The sequence below is a fragment of the Mauremys mutica genome, chromosome 1 (genome assembly GCF_020497125.1).
Source record: "Mauremys mutica isolate MM-2020 ecotype Southern chromosome 1, ASM2049712v1, whole genome shotgun sequence".
Classification (NCBI taxonomy): Eukaryota; Metazoa; Chordata; order Testudines; family Geoemydidae; genus Mauremys; species Mauremys mutica.
The window spans coordinates 359565448-359583694 of NC_059072.1; the positions used below are offsets into that span (position 1 = coordinate 359565448).

The 18247-nt window shown below is 45.7% G+C and overlaps 2 protein-coding genes across 2 annotated transcripts; both read left to right on the top strand.

Annotated features, from left to right (window-relative positions):
* Window positions 1-7900: 7900 nt before the first annotated feature.
* LOC123349341 (olfactory receptor 51G2-like) lies at window positions 7901-8836 on the top strand. The gene has a single exon (XM_044987317.1). The coding sequence runs from the start codon at window positions 7901-7903 to the stop codon at window positions 8834-8836; it is 936 nt and encodes a 311-aa protein (XP_044843252.1).
* An 8054-nt stretch (window positions 8837-16890) lies between these two features.
* Window positions 16891-17826, top strand: LOC123354272 (olfactory receptor 51G2-like). Its single transcript, XM_044996120.1, has one exon. It carries the CDS (start codon window positions 16891-16893, stop codon window positions 17824-17826), a length of 936 nt encoding a protein of 311 aa, XP_044852055.1.
* Window positions 17827-18247: the final 421 nt, after the last annotated feature.

An 18247-nucleotide genomic window follows, 5' to 3' on the forward strand; every position in this document is an offset into this window, starting at 1 on the left:
CACGCTATAGTCACCCTGGCCAAGTCACAAGCTAAAGGCCGTGCTTGTAATATGTTAGCTTGTGACCTATTTAATATTGCAAAAAAAACCCATGCTAAATGTATGCCTGGGTTTCCCCCCTTCCCATACCCTTTCTTCCCCTACCCTTGCCCACATTGCAAGCGTTTCCACTCAACTGATAGTGGCCTCTTTACTTCCTCCAGACTCACCCTTCTCCTTTAATTTCCTCCTTGAGTATCCATCTGTTATTCCTAATCATGGGTTTCGTTCTTCTTTCCGTTTCAAGTCTATCAAATATGTTACTAACAAGATGGCGCCATCCCCCCCAATACCATAGTAATGACAACATCGAACTGTTGCACAAAGACGGATAGCTATACTGTGTGCCTGTTCTACGCTCCGTCCTTTAACTCCGTCCACTTCTATCATTGTGAGTGTCCTTCCCCTTATAAATGCTGAAGCTGCTGTGCAAGTATTCATTACTCAATGATGTTTTATCACCGCTGCATCCAAATATATGTACAGACCCCTGCAGTGCCAAGCAAATGCTTCCATTTGCCTGCAGATTACTGACTCATTTACCCTAGGTAATGTGCACCGCCCCGTCCGTGTGTTCACTGGAATGACAATGGCTCCTTGGTGGTATGACAACCTACACCTGGACAACACACCAGTTCAACTGGCCAAGGAGCTACTACTCAAAATGGTTCTGGCTGCTGCTTCTGCATCTACCACCGTTCATGACAGCACCACTAAAAGCCGCATCCAAATTCAACTCTCCAATCAAATCACCACCCAACTGGAAAATCCTATTCATAATGCAGCCTACAACCCCCTTTCCTGGTGGACTAGTGCACAAATAGCTGCCGCTGCTGCTTCTGTTTTTGTCTTACTAACCTCTAGTGTCATGTGAGGATATTTCAAACACATGCTAAAAAATCTCACTGCACTTCCCCCAACGTTATCTCTGCCCCTTTCCCCCAACTCCCCTCTTCCTGCCCTCGCACACCTCCCTTAAAAAACCCTAAGACCAATGATGTATAAAAAAGCATTTAAGTGTTAACTACATCTCATCATTTAATCCTGAGTGGAGCGCAGAAGCTGGTCCAAGAGGTAACTATAGCAGGACCGCTTGGAAATAGTGACCATAATACAATAGCATTCAATATCCCTGTGGTGGGAAGAACATCTCAACTGCCCAACACTGTGGCCTTTAATTTCAAAAGGGGGAACTATACAAAAATGAGGGGGTTAGTTAGACAAAAGTTAAAAGGTACAGTGACTAAAGTGAAATCCCTGCAAGTTGTGTGGGCCCTATTTAAAGACACCATAATAGAGGCCCAACTTCAATGTATACCCCAAATTAAGAAAAACAGTAAAAGAACTAAAAAAGAGCCACCGTGGCTTAACAACCATGTAAAAGAAGCAGTGAGAGATAAAAAGACTTCCTTTAAAAAGTGGAAGTCAAATCCTAGTGAGGCAAATAGAAAGGAGCACAAACACTGCCAACTTAAGTGCAAGAGTGTAATAAGAAAAGCCAAAGAGGAGTTTGAAGAACGGCAAGCCAAAAACTCCAAAGGTAATAACAAAATGTTTTTTAAGTACATCAGAAGCAGGAAGCCTGCTAAACAACCAGTGGGGCCCCTTGATGATCAAAATTCAAAAGGAGCGCTTAAAGATGATAAAGTCATTGCGGAGAAACTAAATGGATTCTTTGCTTCAGTCTTCACGGCTGAGGATGTTAGGGAGATTCCCAAACCTGAGCTGGCTTTTGTAGGTGACAAATCTGAGGAACTGTCACAGATTGAAGTGTCACTAGAGGAGGTTTTGGAATTAATTGATAAACTCAACATTAACAAGTCACCGGGACCAGATGGCATTCACCCAAGAGTTCTGAAAGAACTCAAATGTGAAGTTGCGGAACTATTAACTAGGGTTTGTAACCTGTCCTTTAAATCGGCTTCGGTACCCAACGACTGGAAGTTAGCTAATGTAACGCCAATATTTAAAAAGGGCTCTAGGGGTGATCCCGGCAATTACAGACCGGTAAGTCTAACGTCGGTACCGGGCAAATTAGTTGAAACAATAGTAAAGAATAAAATTGTCAGACACATAGAAAAACATAAACTCTTGAGCAATAGTCAACATGGTTTCTGTAAAGGGAAATCTTGTCTTACTAATCTATTAGAGTTCTTTGAAGGGGTCAACAAACATGTGGACAAGGGGGATCCGGTGGACATAGTGTACTTAGATTTCCAGAAAGCCTTTGACAAGGTCCCTCACCAAAGGCTCTTACGTAAATTAAGCTGTCATGGGATAAAAGGAAAGGTCCTTTCATGGATTGAGAACTGGTTAAAGGACAGGGAACAAAGGGTAGGAATTAATGGTAAATTCTCAGAATGGAGAGGGGTAACTAGTGGTGTTCCCCAAGGGTCAGTCCTAGGACCAATCCTATTCAATTTATTCATAAATGATCTGGAGAAAGGGGTAAACAGTGAGGTGGCAAAGTTTGCAGATGATACTAAACTGCTCAAGATAGTTAAGACCAAAGCAGATTGTGAAGAACTTCAAAAAGATCTCACAAAACTAAGTGATTGGGCAACAAAATGGCAAATGAAATTTAATGTGGATAAATGTAAAGTAATGCACATTGGAAAAAATAACCCCAACTATACATACAACATGATGGGGGCTAATTTAGCTACAACAAGTCAGGAAAAAGATCTTGGAGTTATCGTGGATAGTTCTCTAAAGATGTCCACGCAGTGTGCAGAGGCGGTCAAAAAAGCAAACAGGATGTTAGGAATCATTAAAAAGGGGATAGAGAATAAGACTGAGAATATATTATTGCCCTTATATAAATCCATGGTACGCCCACATCTCGAATACTGTGTACAGATGTGGTCTCCTCACCTCAAAAAAGATATTCTAGCCCTAGAAAAGGTTCAGAAAAGAGCAACTAAAATGATTAGGGGTTTAGAGAGGATCCCATATGAGGAAAGATTAAAGAGGCTAGGACTCTTCAGTTTGGAAAAGAGAAGACTAAGGGGGGACATGATAGAGGTATATAAAATCATGAGTGATGTTGAGAAAGTGGATAAGGAAAAGTTATTTACTTATTCCCATAATACAAGAACTAGGGGTCACCAAATGAAATTAATAGGCAGCAGGTTTAAAACAAATAAAAGGAAGTTCTTCTTCACGCAGCGCACAGTCAACTTGTGGAACTCCTTACCTGAGGAGGTTGTGAAGGCTAGGACTATAACAATGTTTAAAAGGGAACTGGATAAATTCATGGTGGCTAAGTCCATAAATGGCTATTAGCCAGGATGGGTAAGAACGGTGTCCCTAGCCTCTGTTCGTCAGAGGATGGAGATGGATGGCAGGAGAGAGATCACTTGATCATTGCCTGTTAGGTTCACTCCCTCAGGGGCACCTGGCATTGGCCACTGTCGGTAGACAGATACTGGGCTAGATGGACCTTTGGTCTGACCCGGTACGGCCTTTCTTATGTTCTTATGTTCTTAAAAGTTCAATTTATCAAAAAAGAGGGAACTGTTAGGCAAGACTTAAAAACTCAGTTAGCAGCTAAAACAAAAACCCACGTAATTAACAAGCAGAAACAGCAGAAGTCCAAGGACACTGACAACTGTAAACACTTAATAAACGTATATGGTCAAATGTCCTCCCAGTAACTCGGCTCTTAAAACAGAAGAAGCCCTCCCTTCACAGCCCTCCGGGTATCTGTAAACACTCACCCCTAGCCAACCCCTTCGCCTTAAGGTAGTCATATATAATTAATTTAATGCGCATGTTCTGCTCCTGTCACTGTCATGTTCAGTGCGTTCTCTGTCTCTAAAACAATGTTTGTTTCTGTAAAAACAAAAGAAATGCAAATAAAATAATGAGGTATATAATTGGTCACTGTAACCTCACATCTTTAAAGCTGCTTGTCAGTCTTCCTGGTACCTTAAATACCTCCCCCCGCAGTATTGTCTGTGCCTGCCTGATTCCTCGGGAAAAGAATCTCTTTGATTCACAGCTCTATGATTGTATTTGAACTGTTTGCTCTTGGAAACACATAAGGAAGATTTGGCCAACATATTGTGAAGGGGCAATTCATGTAATTGGGGACATTTAACTAACAATGGACTTTGGGAGACCCCAATCCACATCTGAACTGTCCTGGGAACGTTCAAACTAACATGCAACAATGATGTCGGCCTTAAAAATGCTGAATCGTTCATGGACATGTGACCATGTCACCTGGTACTGGAATCCATCTTTAACCTGGTGCTTTTCCATTTAGAATGAGGGGTGGGAAGCCAGAGAGAGACAAAGGATTCCCGCCTTGTGCCAAAGCTAGAAAAAGGGGTGGAACAGAACAAAGGCCCCAGAAATGTGGATTCCTCTGCTTTTCACCTAAGATGTCTGCTGGAACTAACAAGGACTGTACTAGGGGAAAGAATTGGTCCCACACTAGGAAGGAGCCTAATCTGTGAAAAAAGCTTCTTGGAACATCTCTAAGGGTGTGACTTACCTGTAATCAGTTTTTTAATGTATTAGGCTTAGACTTGCGTGTTTTGTTTTATTTTGCTGGAAACTTACTTTGTTCTGTCTGTTATTACTGATGAACCTGTGCGAGCAGGGAGCTGGAGAGGGTCCTAGAGCAGTTGTGGAGGCCCAGAGATTGTGGGTGGGGGGCCGAGCTACCAGTGCATCCCTGAGATCTGTGCATAACTTTGGGGATCTCTGGATCCTGGTCCCCCTTTTCATTTCTCAGGGAGAAGTGAAAGGACCCTCTCTCTGGAACAATCCAAGGGAAATTTCCATGTAGGGAGCCTTGTGGAATCTCCCTTCCCTAGTCTGCATGCTGGGTTTGTAATGCAGGACAGGGCGCTGCTGGCAAGAAATCCGGTCCTATGTTGTTGTTGTTATGATTATAATTTTTTTCAGCAAGATCACAGCTGTGACAGTATCAACATTACCACTCAACCGCCTTTGTGGTAGCTCTGTGACTAATCAGAACTGTACAAACAGTGATAACAATCCCAGATTCCAGGAATAGAGCCTACAGCAGGGCTGGTGCTACAGTCCAGTTGGGTTGCATCACCACACATCCTCTGTGATTTGGTGTCCTGCAGTTTGCCATTGGCCATGAGAGGAGTTAGAGCTGGTGCACATGAAGCCAAGCAGCTGAGGTTCCCTGATGGCCAAGTGGCCCCCAAGAGAATGTGCAGGCATGCTTCATAAAGACAGTTCCCTCCCTGTCTTAACAGATACTGGCTACTGCCTGTGTAACTTCTCTGATAACTCCTTGTCCTTTACGGTGAAGACATCTAGTGTCAGTGGCTCCATGTCAAGCAGGAATTGGGTACGTTGGTAGGTTTCACTGTCTTTCAAATGTGTAGTGAAGGGTAAAGGCTGCAGGCTGGCTCCATTCTGGATCCACTCTGATGGGGACCCGGGCAGGCGGAGGGACTTCAGACTTCCGCAGCGATGTCTGAGCATGTCAGTCTGAAGAGCTTCTCAGCATTGTAAACTCAGCAACATGGCTGGACCCCAGAAATTGTCACTGCCAGCATATAGGTCCAGTGTTGTCTCTCCACCTCCATGGAGTGGTGACTGAGAGACAGCTTTTCTTGAGCTATTGCTTTGTTTTAAGCAGCCTCCTATTAAAGTAGGATGAGCCAAACTGGTTTCACCTCATAGGGCCATAGCTCTATAGGCCAAATACTCCAATAGTCAACCCAATTGAGCTATACAGCAAACATCCTAAGAACTGTGTTTCAAAGTGACATGGGGGGAGAGGTAGCTCAGAGGTTTGAGCATTGGTCTCCTAAACTGAGGGTTGTGAGTTCAATCTTTGAGGGGGCCAATTAGGGATCTGGGGCAAAAATTGGTCCTGCTAGTGAAGGCAGGGTGCTGGACTCAATGACTTTTCAAGGTCCCTTCCAGTTCTAGCAGATTGGTATATCTCCAATTACCTTTTTTTTATTATGGCAGCTCAGCTCCATGTCTGTCACAATGTCATTCCCATGTATTATGTATTTTATGAATACAAGACATGGACATTCAAAGAGAGAGAAAGAGAGAGAAACAGGTAATAATAGACTATGTTTGTGTGTGAACTGAAGTTCCATTTCCATGAATATTCATACATTTGACTTTGAAATACACTTATTGTAAACGCTCATCGTGCCTAAATAACAGGTGCTGAGGTCACTATGTACTGGAGAGTGAGAACTCAGGGAATGAATCTTTCATATAATGATCCCAATGCCTGTTACCACTCCGGATACAGGCTACAGAACCCGAGGAGAACCAGGCAACTATTTACCCAAAGACAGTTACTGGAGTTTTGTTGGCAGACAAGCAACTGAATGAGGGCTGAGACGTGCAATCGTTACAGATCCTGAAGAAATCCAGATGACAGACACTACCCTGTAAGTCACATGCTAACATGAGAATGAGAAATCATCTCTGAAAGAAGATCAGAAGGGAAAAAATGGGTTGATGTGTGTGTACCAAAGTACAGTTGTGTAAACCTTATGCCAAAGCTTTTAATTGTAATACAAACATTATAAACTAAACTTTAATGACATGAATATATGTTGAAAGCCAGCTGCAGAGTTGTTGAAATCCTTAAGGCAAGAAGCAATGGTAACTTTATGATTAGTGTATTTTATTCTAGAAAGTATTTCAGAAGTTCTCCAAATAGTATTTGAAATGGGTTTCTTATATTAACACTTTGTTCAGTGAACAGTTCTGTGTTACTATCTCCTGATAACTGACCAGAAGCTGTTTCTAACACTTACATTCAGAGTCATGAACACAATCCCTCTGGATACCTGTGCAAGACTTTCCAAAAAGTTCTGAGAGAAAAAAACTGATAGTTTGTGTTTCAGCAAACACTCGAGTTTAGGTGCAGGAAAGGGGAGTGTAACAGAGGTTGTATGTAATTTATGCCCATCACCTGTTACACAAGCATGGCTAAAGTAACTTACACACTCAGCTTGATATTAGCGCAAACCTAGCGTTTGCATATTCACACTTTTGTGATGCCATCCCTTCCCCCACGCAGCTGAAGTAACTCTCCCTATTCCCTTGTAACTTGCTAAAAATCTACTGACCCTTACATGGAGAGAGGATGCAGATCCTGTGAGGAGGTAGAGAAGCCTGTAAGATGATTGAATTCTCTGGATTCAGTGGACATTAGCCAGGCAAAGCACTTCAGCTTCTGCTGCAGGGATTCTTGGGGGTCAGAGTATATCACCAGGAGCCTTTGGTAAGGGAAAGTTAATAGATCCCGGTTCTGATGGAATTTACACATGTAAATCTGAACTGACACAGTTGAAGTCAATGCAATTGAATTCACAACCTGGCCCTAAGAATTTATCACATTTACTGCAGAGAGGCAGTGGGGCTGAGAAATTAGCAGGATTCATAGAGGGACTGGATGTTTATATGGGTAAACAGAAAAACCAATTACATTAATGAGGATTTAAAAAAAAAAGTCTTGGAAGGACTATAAACCTTCCTGATTTACACCATAAAATATGACTAACTACTGGGTATCAGGGGAAAACTTTCCCTAGGAGCATGTTATTACATAGCTGCCCAATCCAGGGCTTCTTACGCCTTCCTCTCCAGCATCTGGAACTGGCCACTGGATACTGGGCTAGATGGACTGCATGTCCTATCCAGTCTGGCAATGCCTATACTCCTATTAATGGCGCACATCCAAGACTATGTATTTGCTGATCTTCCTTAAGCTCCTGGGAGTCTCTCAAGTTACACTTAGATCAGAAAAAATGTCTCGTTATATATCATCTAGTCTCCTGTTCTTTTTTCTTTTAGGAAGTAAATCCCCAAACTCTTTGAAACGGCCCAGTCCATTATGTCAGCTGTCAATGACACCAAATTGAACTCTGCAGTGTTCCTTGTTACTGGGATACCGGGGAAGGAAGACATATATCTCTGGATTTCTATCCCCTTCAGCTTAATGTACATTATTTTGATAGTAGGAAATTCAGTCATTCTGTTCATTATAAAAACAGATCCAAGCCTTCATGAGCCCATGTACATTTTCCTGTCCATGTTGGCAGTCACAGACCTTGGCTTATCGGTATCCACCATGCCGACGATACTGGGCATATACTTGTTTAACTCTAGGGAGATCAGCCTTAATGCCTGTTTTGCACAGCTGTTCTTCATCCACTTTTTTGACAAAATTGAATCTTCTGTGCTCTTGTTGATGGCCTTTGACCGCTTTATTGCAATCTGTAACCCACTGAGATATACTTCCATCTTAACCCTGCCGAGAATAGCCAAGATTGGACTGGTATTTGTACTAAGAAGTTTGGCTGTAGTATTCCCACTCCCATTTCTACTGAAAAGGTTCCAATACTGTCGAGACAATGTCCTCTCCCATTCCTACTGCCTACACCAGGATGTCATGAAGTTGGCTTGTTCGGATATCACAGTCAACATCATCTATGGCATGTTTACTACAGTCTTCACATTGGGGTTGGACTCGCTGCTCATCTTCCTCTCTTATGTGATGATCCTTAAAACAGTGCTGAGCATCGCATCCCATGCAGAGTGCCTCAGGGCCCTGAACACCTGCGTCTCTCACCTCTGCGCCGTCCTGCTCTTCTACATACCAGACATTGGCCTGGTTGTGATACATAGATTCGAGAATAACTCTTCTCACTTATTTAAGATTCTCCTGGGATACATCTACCTGCTGGTTCCCCCTCTGATCAATCCAATCGTGTACAGTGTGAAAAGCAAACATCTTCGTGCGAGGATAATCAGGGCCTTCGTCAAGTGAAGGGTCAGTTCATCACCCAGCTCCAGTGCCACAGGAGACAAAAAACATGAGTGACGGCCATGGCCTGGTTCCTTTTCCCCTGAGGCTCCTCCCTTTGCCTCATCTCTTCCCACAGGGTCCCACCCCTACTGCTTCCCTTTAACCAAGACTCTGATCCCTCTTTCTGGTTGGAAGCCACAGTTGGGCCATGGTAAGAAGTGCCCAGAGATTCACAGCATCTGTGAGGTGCCTCAGACCCTCCACATTTTTCCCCCCAGGAGGTACTAGCCAGGGAAAGTGGACAGTCCTGGGTTCCTCACATGAGGCTGTGCTCCTGGAGCAGCTCTTACCATGGCCTGACTTGGGCCTGGCTGGGAGGCAGAGCATTGGGGAAGGTGGAGAAGCAGGGGGCAGAGCTTAGTGGGAAGAGATGGGGTACAGGGTGGGGCTTCTGGGGAGAAAGGGGAATAGGGGATGTGGCAAGTCTGAAACAAATCTCACCGTAGCAAGCAAGACGGTGGGGATGTTCCTGAGTAAAGGGAGAAGCTGGGGCTCGAGGGACCGAGAGCCTGTGTTTCGGAGAAGACAAAATTAATGTTACCCCATGTAGGGGACTCCTCTTTTAAGTATCCCAGGCTGAGAGTAAGTCACTGCAAGGATCTCAGACGGAAGGTCAATATGCCTGCAGGGCCACCTCAGGCCCGAAGGAGTCACCGTGGGGTGCCATCTGTCCTCAGGGACTTGGCCAGAGTGTGCTGTGCTCTAGGAAGCTGTTACCAATGGGAGTATGTGTGATGTCGTTGACATGGACTGTGACTGTATTGATCACTGTTGTACGCAAAGTCCTATAGTGGCACCAAATCGTGTTCAAAGGTTGCCATGTAAAGTGTCTATGAAAAGGTTGTGATTTGCTGGTTATGACTATGCTTTCTGTATGCATGTATCATTTTTGTGTTTAAAGTTATAAGTATCGGCTCTATACTGTCTGTTTTTCAAACTTGTGCTGTGCTTCTGGGAAACATCCCAGACAAGTTGGTGTCAGCTCTGCCTAGGCTGCTTGACGGCCATTAAGGACCATCAGCTGTACAACTGACCCATTGAAACAAGGCAGAGAGACCTTGTGACTCAGCAAGGCAGGCAGGGACATGCCTATGGAGAGAACTCTGAGGCTTTCAAGCCATGTGCTGGTCAGCTTGTGTCTGGAACAAAGGAAGCACAGGCCGCTTGGCAAGAGACTGTAAAAGGCAGCTGCATCTTCTCCATTTTGTCTTCAATCCTGCTTCTTACCTCTGGAGGAACTTTGCTACAAACTAAATTTCTGAACAAAGGACTGAATGACCCATCCCAGCTGTGGATGTTCTCCAGAGACTTGATTTGAGCCTGCACTTTATTCCATCGCTGCTACAAGCCTGAACCAAGGTCTTTGCCATTTCTGAATGTAATTTTGCTCTCATCTATATTTCTTTCTTTTGTGAATAAACCTTTCAATTTTAGATTCTAAAAAATTGGCAAGAGCGTGATTTGTGGGTACGATCTGACTTGTACATTGAGCCTGGTCTGGGGCTTGGTCCTTTGGGACTGGGAGGACCTTTTTTCTTTTACTGAGGCATTGGTTTTCATAACCATTCATCCCCACAAGGAGTGGTGCTGGTGGTGATCCTGGGGAACTGGAGTGTCTGAGGGAATTACTTGTGTCATTTCTGGTTAGCAAGTGGGGTAAAACCGAAGTCCTCTCTGTTTGGCTGGTTTGGTGCCTTAGTAATAAAGGACACCCAGCTTTGGGCTGCGACTGCCCTGCTCTAAGCAATTTGTCCTGAATTGATACTCACAGTGGTGTCCCACCAGAGGCGCATTGTTACAGCAGGTCAGCCCAGCCCCCAGGCTGCTCTAAACTCCGTTGAGGCAGGGTGAGACCAGGCCAGTGAATCCAAGCACTGTAACTGGCTCCTTGCTACCTCCCCCTCCGCAGTGCAGGAGGGAGCTCTGCTGGCACAGCAAAGATTCCAGCCAGGCCTGTCACCACTCACGGGACTAGAAGTCTGGTTCTGTGCTCCAGACACTGTTCTGTGACTCAAGACAGCTGGGTTTGATTCTCTTTCCATGTGTCACCGTGACCAAGCCATTGGCTGTCTCTGAGCCTCTGCACAGGTGGATAATAGCTCTGCCCTGCCTCACAGCAATGGTGGGAGGATAAATACAGTCAAGGTGCTCAGATACTCTGAGACCCTAAGATCGGGGCTGTGTCAGGGTTCCACAGAGCAACACCTCTGACATTGGTCTATAAAAGGCTTCTTACAATAGCCTCCTGTGACAGCTGCTTCTGGGAAGCCCCATGACTCCAGCACCTTAATGTCTGTTGCTTAATGGGTCTAACTGCCAAACAATCTAGCAAGTGTCACTGGGGCCTCATCTTAGACGTCTGGCTGAGCGAAAGCAATATCAGGACAAAAATCAGTTTTGCAGCTTGGCTCTGTAACACGGACACGGCTGAGCACTGTGGTGACTGGGCCCAGGCTCACACAGGTTTCAGCACAGGCTGCTTCCACAAGGAAGGGCCAAAAAATGGGAAGATGCTCTCAGAGACGCAGGGAAACTAAGCCTTGCCCAAAGAGCTCCCTGGCTTTCCTAAAGAATGTAAGATGGGCCAGTTCTCTTCCTCTATCTCCAGAGCAAACCCCGCCTAACTCAGCTTGTAGTGATACGTGAGATAGACGAGTGTAGACATGTGGCAGCTGCCTGGTATTTTAAAATGATTTTCTCTAATGCTTTGTGCTGTTTGACAATAAACCTTCAAGTTTTAAGGAGGCTGGGGTTGACTGTATAGCTCTGGTCACAAACCCCACAAAGGGAAGAGACTGGGCTGTCCAATCGAACCTGCTTGGTGATAATCTTTTAGCATAGATGAGGTGTTGTTCCCAGCTGTAAGAATGGGACAATTATGAGACTCCCCCCAAGACAGGAGAGGACCTGGTTTAGAGGGTAAAGAGATGATATATCCCAGTTTTACTGTGACAATCCCGATTCTTCTTGGCCAGTGTCTATCCTTGTTGAGTGCCTATCAGGATTCAGAGGAGCAACTTTTCCAAGTTGCATCCAAGATAACATTCCACTCAAGACAATTATTAACTAGGTCCAAAAAATAACTAGGTAAGTTAATGGAAGATAGTTCCATCAGTGGCTCTTAGCCAAGATGATCAGGGACGCAACCCCATGTTGTGGATGTCTCGAAACCTCTGACTGTCAGAAGATGGGAGCAGATGACAAAGGGTGGATCACTTGATAATTGCCCTCTTCCGTCCATTCCCTCTGAAGGACCTGGCATTGGTGACTGTCAGAAGACTGGACACTGGGCTAGATGGACATTGGTCTGAATAAAAATGGCCGTTCTTCTGTTCTTAAATTGTTCCTCTGATAGATGGGCTGGTGCAGACATGGCTTTTCCAGGGGATCCCTCTGTTATAGTGCTGTTGTAGCCACCCTAGCAGATGTCCATGGTAGGATGACTATACATTCTGTTTTGCCTGGGACAATTCCTTTTTTAAGCCCTCTCTCAGCCGCCCCAACCTTTTATTTTTTTCCTTTCAAATGAGCCATTTGACCTGGTTGCTCTTGCTGACTTCATCAGTTGGAAGGAGGAAACAGGACAAATGCCCACTTCTGTGAAAAAAGTGGGGAAATGGGGAACGGAAGAACATTTAGGGGAGGTGACGGGAGATGCCAGCCCCAAAAAGAGTGAGGCAGAGGTGGGGGGAGGGTGTTCAGCATTCCTGCCAAAGGTGACAGCCTCTTGAGACCTAAGTGGGCCTCTGTAGTGTTCCAGGGACAGTCAACAGTCTTGTATGGGGGGAGAAACAGGGGGTCTCCCGTTTTTTCATTGGGAAATATGGGGCTGCTCTGCAAGGGATGCCAATAGGGGATGAGTGCTGCCACCTAGGGGTGTGGTCCTGTAGCACAAAGGAGAGAGGCTCATGGGTTGAGCTAGAATCATAGAATCATAGAACTTCAGATCAGAAGGGACCATTATGATCATCTAGTCTGACCTCCCGCAAAATGCAGGCCACAAAAGCTGACCCACCCACTCCTGAAATAATTCTCTCCCTTGACTCAGCTGTTGAAGTCCCCAAATCCTGATTTAAAGACTTCAAGTAGCAGATAATCCTCCAGCAAGCGACCCCTGCCCCATGCTGCGGAGGAAGGCGAAAAACCTCCAGGGCCACTGCCAATCTACCCTGGAGGAAAATTCCTTCCCGACACCAAATATGGCGATCAGCTGAATCCCGAGCATGCGGGCAAGACTCTCCAGCGAGACACTCGGGAAAAAGACTTTCAATATCCCAACATTGACCCTCGGTACTAATTACCAGTGGCGGCACGTTATTGACCTATTGATTAGAGCTGGCCCAGAAAACAGAGAGGTTCCCCCATGAAAATGTTTGACTCAAACTAAAATGTTTCCTTTTCACCCCTTTTTGGGGGTGAGTTTTCACAGAAAATGGATCGTTTTTCTCTGAAAGCTCAACTGCCATGATGCTGCCCAGCTGCAGCTGCCTGGATCCCCAAGAGAAATTGGAGGCTTTTCACCTGCCTCTCCCTTGTCATGGAAATGAAGGTGGCACTGATGGAGTCTCTGGCTGCATTCTGGGCATGAAAAGGTCGGAACCTCCTGACCAGTCTGTGGCTGGGGTATTGTGCCCATCAGCTACTCTAACCAGCCTTCCCATCTCTGTGCAGCCCCCGCCACCCTGTACAAGGCCCCTTCAGCAGATCCCATGGGCAGTGGCTACTGTGACAGGCCCTGGTAGCAGATCTCTGTTGAACCTGTGCTAGCAGGGAGCTGGGGAGGGTCTGAGAGCAGAAATTTGGGGTGGGTGACGGAGCTATCATAGGATCACTGAGATCTGTGCCTAACTTTGGGAATCCTAGGTCCCCTTTTTCATTCCTCATGGAGAAGGGAAGGGACCCCACCTCCACTGTACCGATCCCAGGAAATTTTGTGGAATCCTCCTTCCCTGGCCTGCACCCTGGGTTTATAATGCAGGAAAGGGGACTGCCAGGGAGAATAATATAATTATTATTATTATTCTATTTTATTTTATTTCAGCAAGATCACAACTGTGACAGCATCATCGTTACCACACAGCCGCCCTGGAGGGAGCCATGTGACTAACCATACAAACAGTAATGACAAGCCTGGATTCCAGAAATAGAGCCCTTCAGCAAGGCTTGCACGGTGGTCTAGTTAGGCAGTATCATCCCCTGTGGTTTGGCCTCGCTGTTTGCCATTGGCTCTCATGGGGTTACAGCTGGTGCACACTGAGCCAAGCAGCTGAGGTTCCCTGATGGCCAAGTGGCCCCCAAGGAAATGTGCAGACATGCTTCATAAAGACAGTTGCCTCCCTGTCTGAACAGACACTGCCTGCTGCCTGTACTACCTCTCCGATGACTCCTTGTCCTTTAGGGTGAAGATCTCTGGTGTCAGCAGCTCCTCTGCTAGCAGGAATTAGGTACGTTGGCAGGTTTCACTATCTTTAAAATGTGAAGTGAAGGGGAAAGGCTGAAAGCTGTTTCCATTTGCAGATGTTCTGTGCAGCGGCAGTGGGTTCTCAGCTGGGCTGTCTGGGTGACTTAGTGACAGAGCTGGAGGGCAGACAGCACTAGGTAGCTTGGGAACCCCTCCCCTACATCTGCACATGCTCCACGGGGCTGATGAAACTGCACAAAAACCTCACATTGAAAGTGAGCAAGCTCTGAGTGTTAAAACCCAGATGCTCCAAGTCAGGATTTCGCAAGGGATCCCATTTCTAGAGGTGCCGTGTGCTCTGGGCATGATCCTGCAGGGGCTGAGAGAGACGAGACCCCATGGAATATCAGTGATTAGTTCCCAAATTGCCTCGGGTTTATTTGGTCCTGGAAATTAAATCAGCCAATGCATTTTCAAAGCTTTTATTGTCTGGCTCGACTGTGAACGCAGGAATTCAGAGCTGTGTTACTCTGTGGTAACAGGTCCAGTAGGGCGTATTTCTATGTCCTAACTGGCTGAGGGCTCCAGGACTTGTGCCCTGTAGATACTGCTCAAAGTTACAGGGCTACCGGCATCTCTGCCCTTCTCTGGTCTCTAAGAGCCGGATGTCAGACCTCGGACCCTGCCCTCTCATAGGGTGGAATTCCGTGATCTTCCCACCCTCAGACTGCGCCCGGGGCTACAGCACACTGCAGGTCGATTCTGCCTGCCCAGCTGATCCAAGTGGGTTCAGCAGCTGTGGGTCTTCCCCTTGAAAGTCTGTGAGCGGTGGTGAGACGAGTGACCAGCCAGCCTTCTTGAACCAAACTCCTGTTTAATCTAAGGAAGAAAGTGTAACGTGGGAGAATAAGAGGTTTTTCAAACAACAGTCTGTACACGTCTCTGACTCCAAGCCCTCCCACTCTGATGGGGACCCAGGCAGGCCAAGGGCCTTAAGACTTCCTCAGCCATGTCCATGAGTGTCAGTCTGAAGAGCTTCACAGCATTCTCAATTCAGCAACGTGGTTGGAGCCCAGAGATAGGATCTGCCAGCTTGTAGCTCCGGTGTTGGCTCTCAACTTCCCTGGGGTGGTTACTGAGCAATGGCTTTTCTTGAGATGCTGCTTCCCTTCCTGCTTGTTCTCCAGCAGCCTGCCGTTAAACTAAGAAGAGCCATACTGGTTTCACCTAATACAGCCATAACATAAACATCCCAATAGTCAACCCAATATCACTATGCAGCAAACATCCCAAGAACTGGGTTTAACATACACTTTCATTATAGCAGTGCAGCTCCTTGCCTGTCATAATGCTATTCCAGTGTCCTAGGTATTTTATGAAGAGAGGACATAGGCAGTATGAGAGAGAGAGAGAGCAAACAAGAGAGAGAGCAATAGACGACTTTCCTGTGTGAAATGAATTTCCATTTCAATCAATACTCATGCATTTGACTTTGAAATCCACTTCTTGCAAACCCCCATCGTGCCTGAATAACAGATCAGGGGTCACTATGTACTAGAGGGTGAGAGCTCAGGGAATGAATATTTTCTATACTGATCCCCATGCCTGTTACCACTCTGGATACAGGCTACAGACTGACAGAACAGAACCTGAGGGGAACCAGTCAGCTATTAACCCAGGGATAGAGGAGCTACTAGACTTTTGTTTGCTGACAAGTGACTGAACGAGGGCTGAAATACATAATCTGTTCAGGTTCTTAAGAAATCCACATGAGAGACGCTACATTTTAAGTCCCACTGTAACCTGAGAAATCATCTCAGAAAGAAGATCAGAGGGGAAAGAATGGGTTGACGTGTGTGCTAAATTACAGATTTGTAAATGTTATGCCAAAACTTTTCATTGTAAGACAAATTTTATAAATCAAACGTTCATGACATGTATGTATATTGAAAGCCAGCAGCAGAGTTGTTAGAATCTCTATGGGAAGGAGCAATGGTAACTTTACTGCTTAATGGCTTTAGCTTTAGAAAGTATTTCAGAAGTATAGAATCATAGAATCAGAAGATTAGGGTTGGAAGAGATCTCAGGAGGTTATCTAAGAGGCAGTGGCATAATTTGAACACTCAGCAGCGGAGAAAATAAAAAATATACAGATAATGAGGCCATTAATGCAGGACAAATAAATAAATAAATTCAAAATCAAATTACAGTAGTGAGGATAGTGTTAACAGAGTTTTGGAAGGATCCAAAAATTTCCTGATTTACACCACAAAATATGTCTACTAGTGGGTGTCAGGGGAAAACTTTCCCTAGCAGCAGGTTATCTCACAGCTGCCTATTGCACAGTTTTTTCCACCTTCCTCTGAAGCATCTGGAACTGGTCACTAGATACTAAGCTTGATGGACTACAGGTCTGATCCAGTCTAGCAGTGCCTATCTTCCTATCAGTAATGTAAATCCGAGACTACGTTTTTGCTGATCTTCCTTGAGTTCCTGGGAGTCTCTAGACTTGCACTGAGAGCAGAATGATGTTTTGTTAAATATTATCACATCTCCTGTTCTTTTTCCTTTCAGGAAGGAAAGCTAAAAACTCCTTGGAACTATCCAGTACATTATGTCAGCTGCCAATGATACCAAATTCAGATCTGTTGTGTTCCTTCTCACCGGCATACCTGGGCAGGAATACCTCCATCTCTGGATCTCTGTCCCCTTCTGCTTTATATATGTTATCTCAATATTAGGAAATTCAGTCATTCTGTTCATTATAAAAACAGATCCAAGCCTCCATGAGCCCATGTACATTTTCCTTTCCATGTTGGCCATTACAGACCTTGGCTTATCGATAACCACCATACCAACAATAGTGGGCATATTCTTGTTTAACTCTAGGGAGATCAGCCTTGATGCCTGTTTTACCCAGCTGTTCTTCATCCACTCACTTGCAAAAATTGAATCCTCCATGCTGTTACTGATGGCCTTTGACCGTTTCATCGCGATCTGTAACCCACTAAGATATGCTTCCATCTTAACTCCACCAAGAATAAGCAAGATGGGGTTGGTGTTTGTGCTAAGAGGGGTGGTTGTAGCATTACCATTCCCCATTCTCCTGAAACAGTTCCGATACTGTCGAGCCAATGTCCTCGCCCATTCCTACTGCTTGCACCAGGACATCATGAAGTTGGCTTGTTCAGATATCAGAGTTAACTACATCTATGGCTTGTTTACTACACTCTTCACGTTTGGGTTGGACTCACTGCTCATCTTCCTCTCTTACATGATGATCCTCAAAACAGTGCTGAGTATCGCGTCCCATGATCAATGCCTCAAGGCCCTGAACACCTGCATCTCCCACATCTGCGCCGTCCTGCTCTTCTACACACCCAACATCGGCCTGGCTGTGACACACAGATTTGGGAATAGCTTTTCTCACTTGCTTCAGATTCTCCTGGGCTACGTCTACCTGCTGGTCCCGCCCCTGATGAACCCAATCGTGTACACCGTGAAAAACCAACACCTTCGTGCGAGGATAATCAGGGCGTTTGTCAAGTGAAGGGTCATTTCATCCCCCATCTCCAGCACTGGACACACAGTCGATGAAAAACACAAGCGACAGCCATGGCCACCTATTCCATCCTGGTTCCTTTTACCCCTCTGCCCTTCCCCCTGCCCCATCTCTTCCCCCAAGGTCCCCTTTGCCTGAGACTCTGCACCGTCCCCAGGTTAGAGCCCAGAGCCGGGACTCTCCACATTTTACCCTCCCTGGATGTGCAACCCAGGGAAGGTAGATAGTTCTGGGCTCCAAACAGCAGGCCGGGCTCTGGCGTCAACTCTGACCATGGCCCGACTCTGGTTTGGCTGAGAGGCAGAGAGTTGAGGAAAGTGGAGGAGCAGGGTGCAAGACTTAGTGAGAAGAGATGAGGCAGGGAGCAAGACTTCAGAGGAAAAAGGGAAGAGGGGGCAAGTCTGAACAA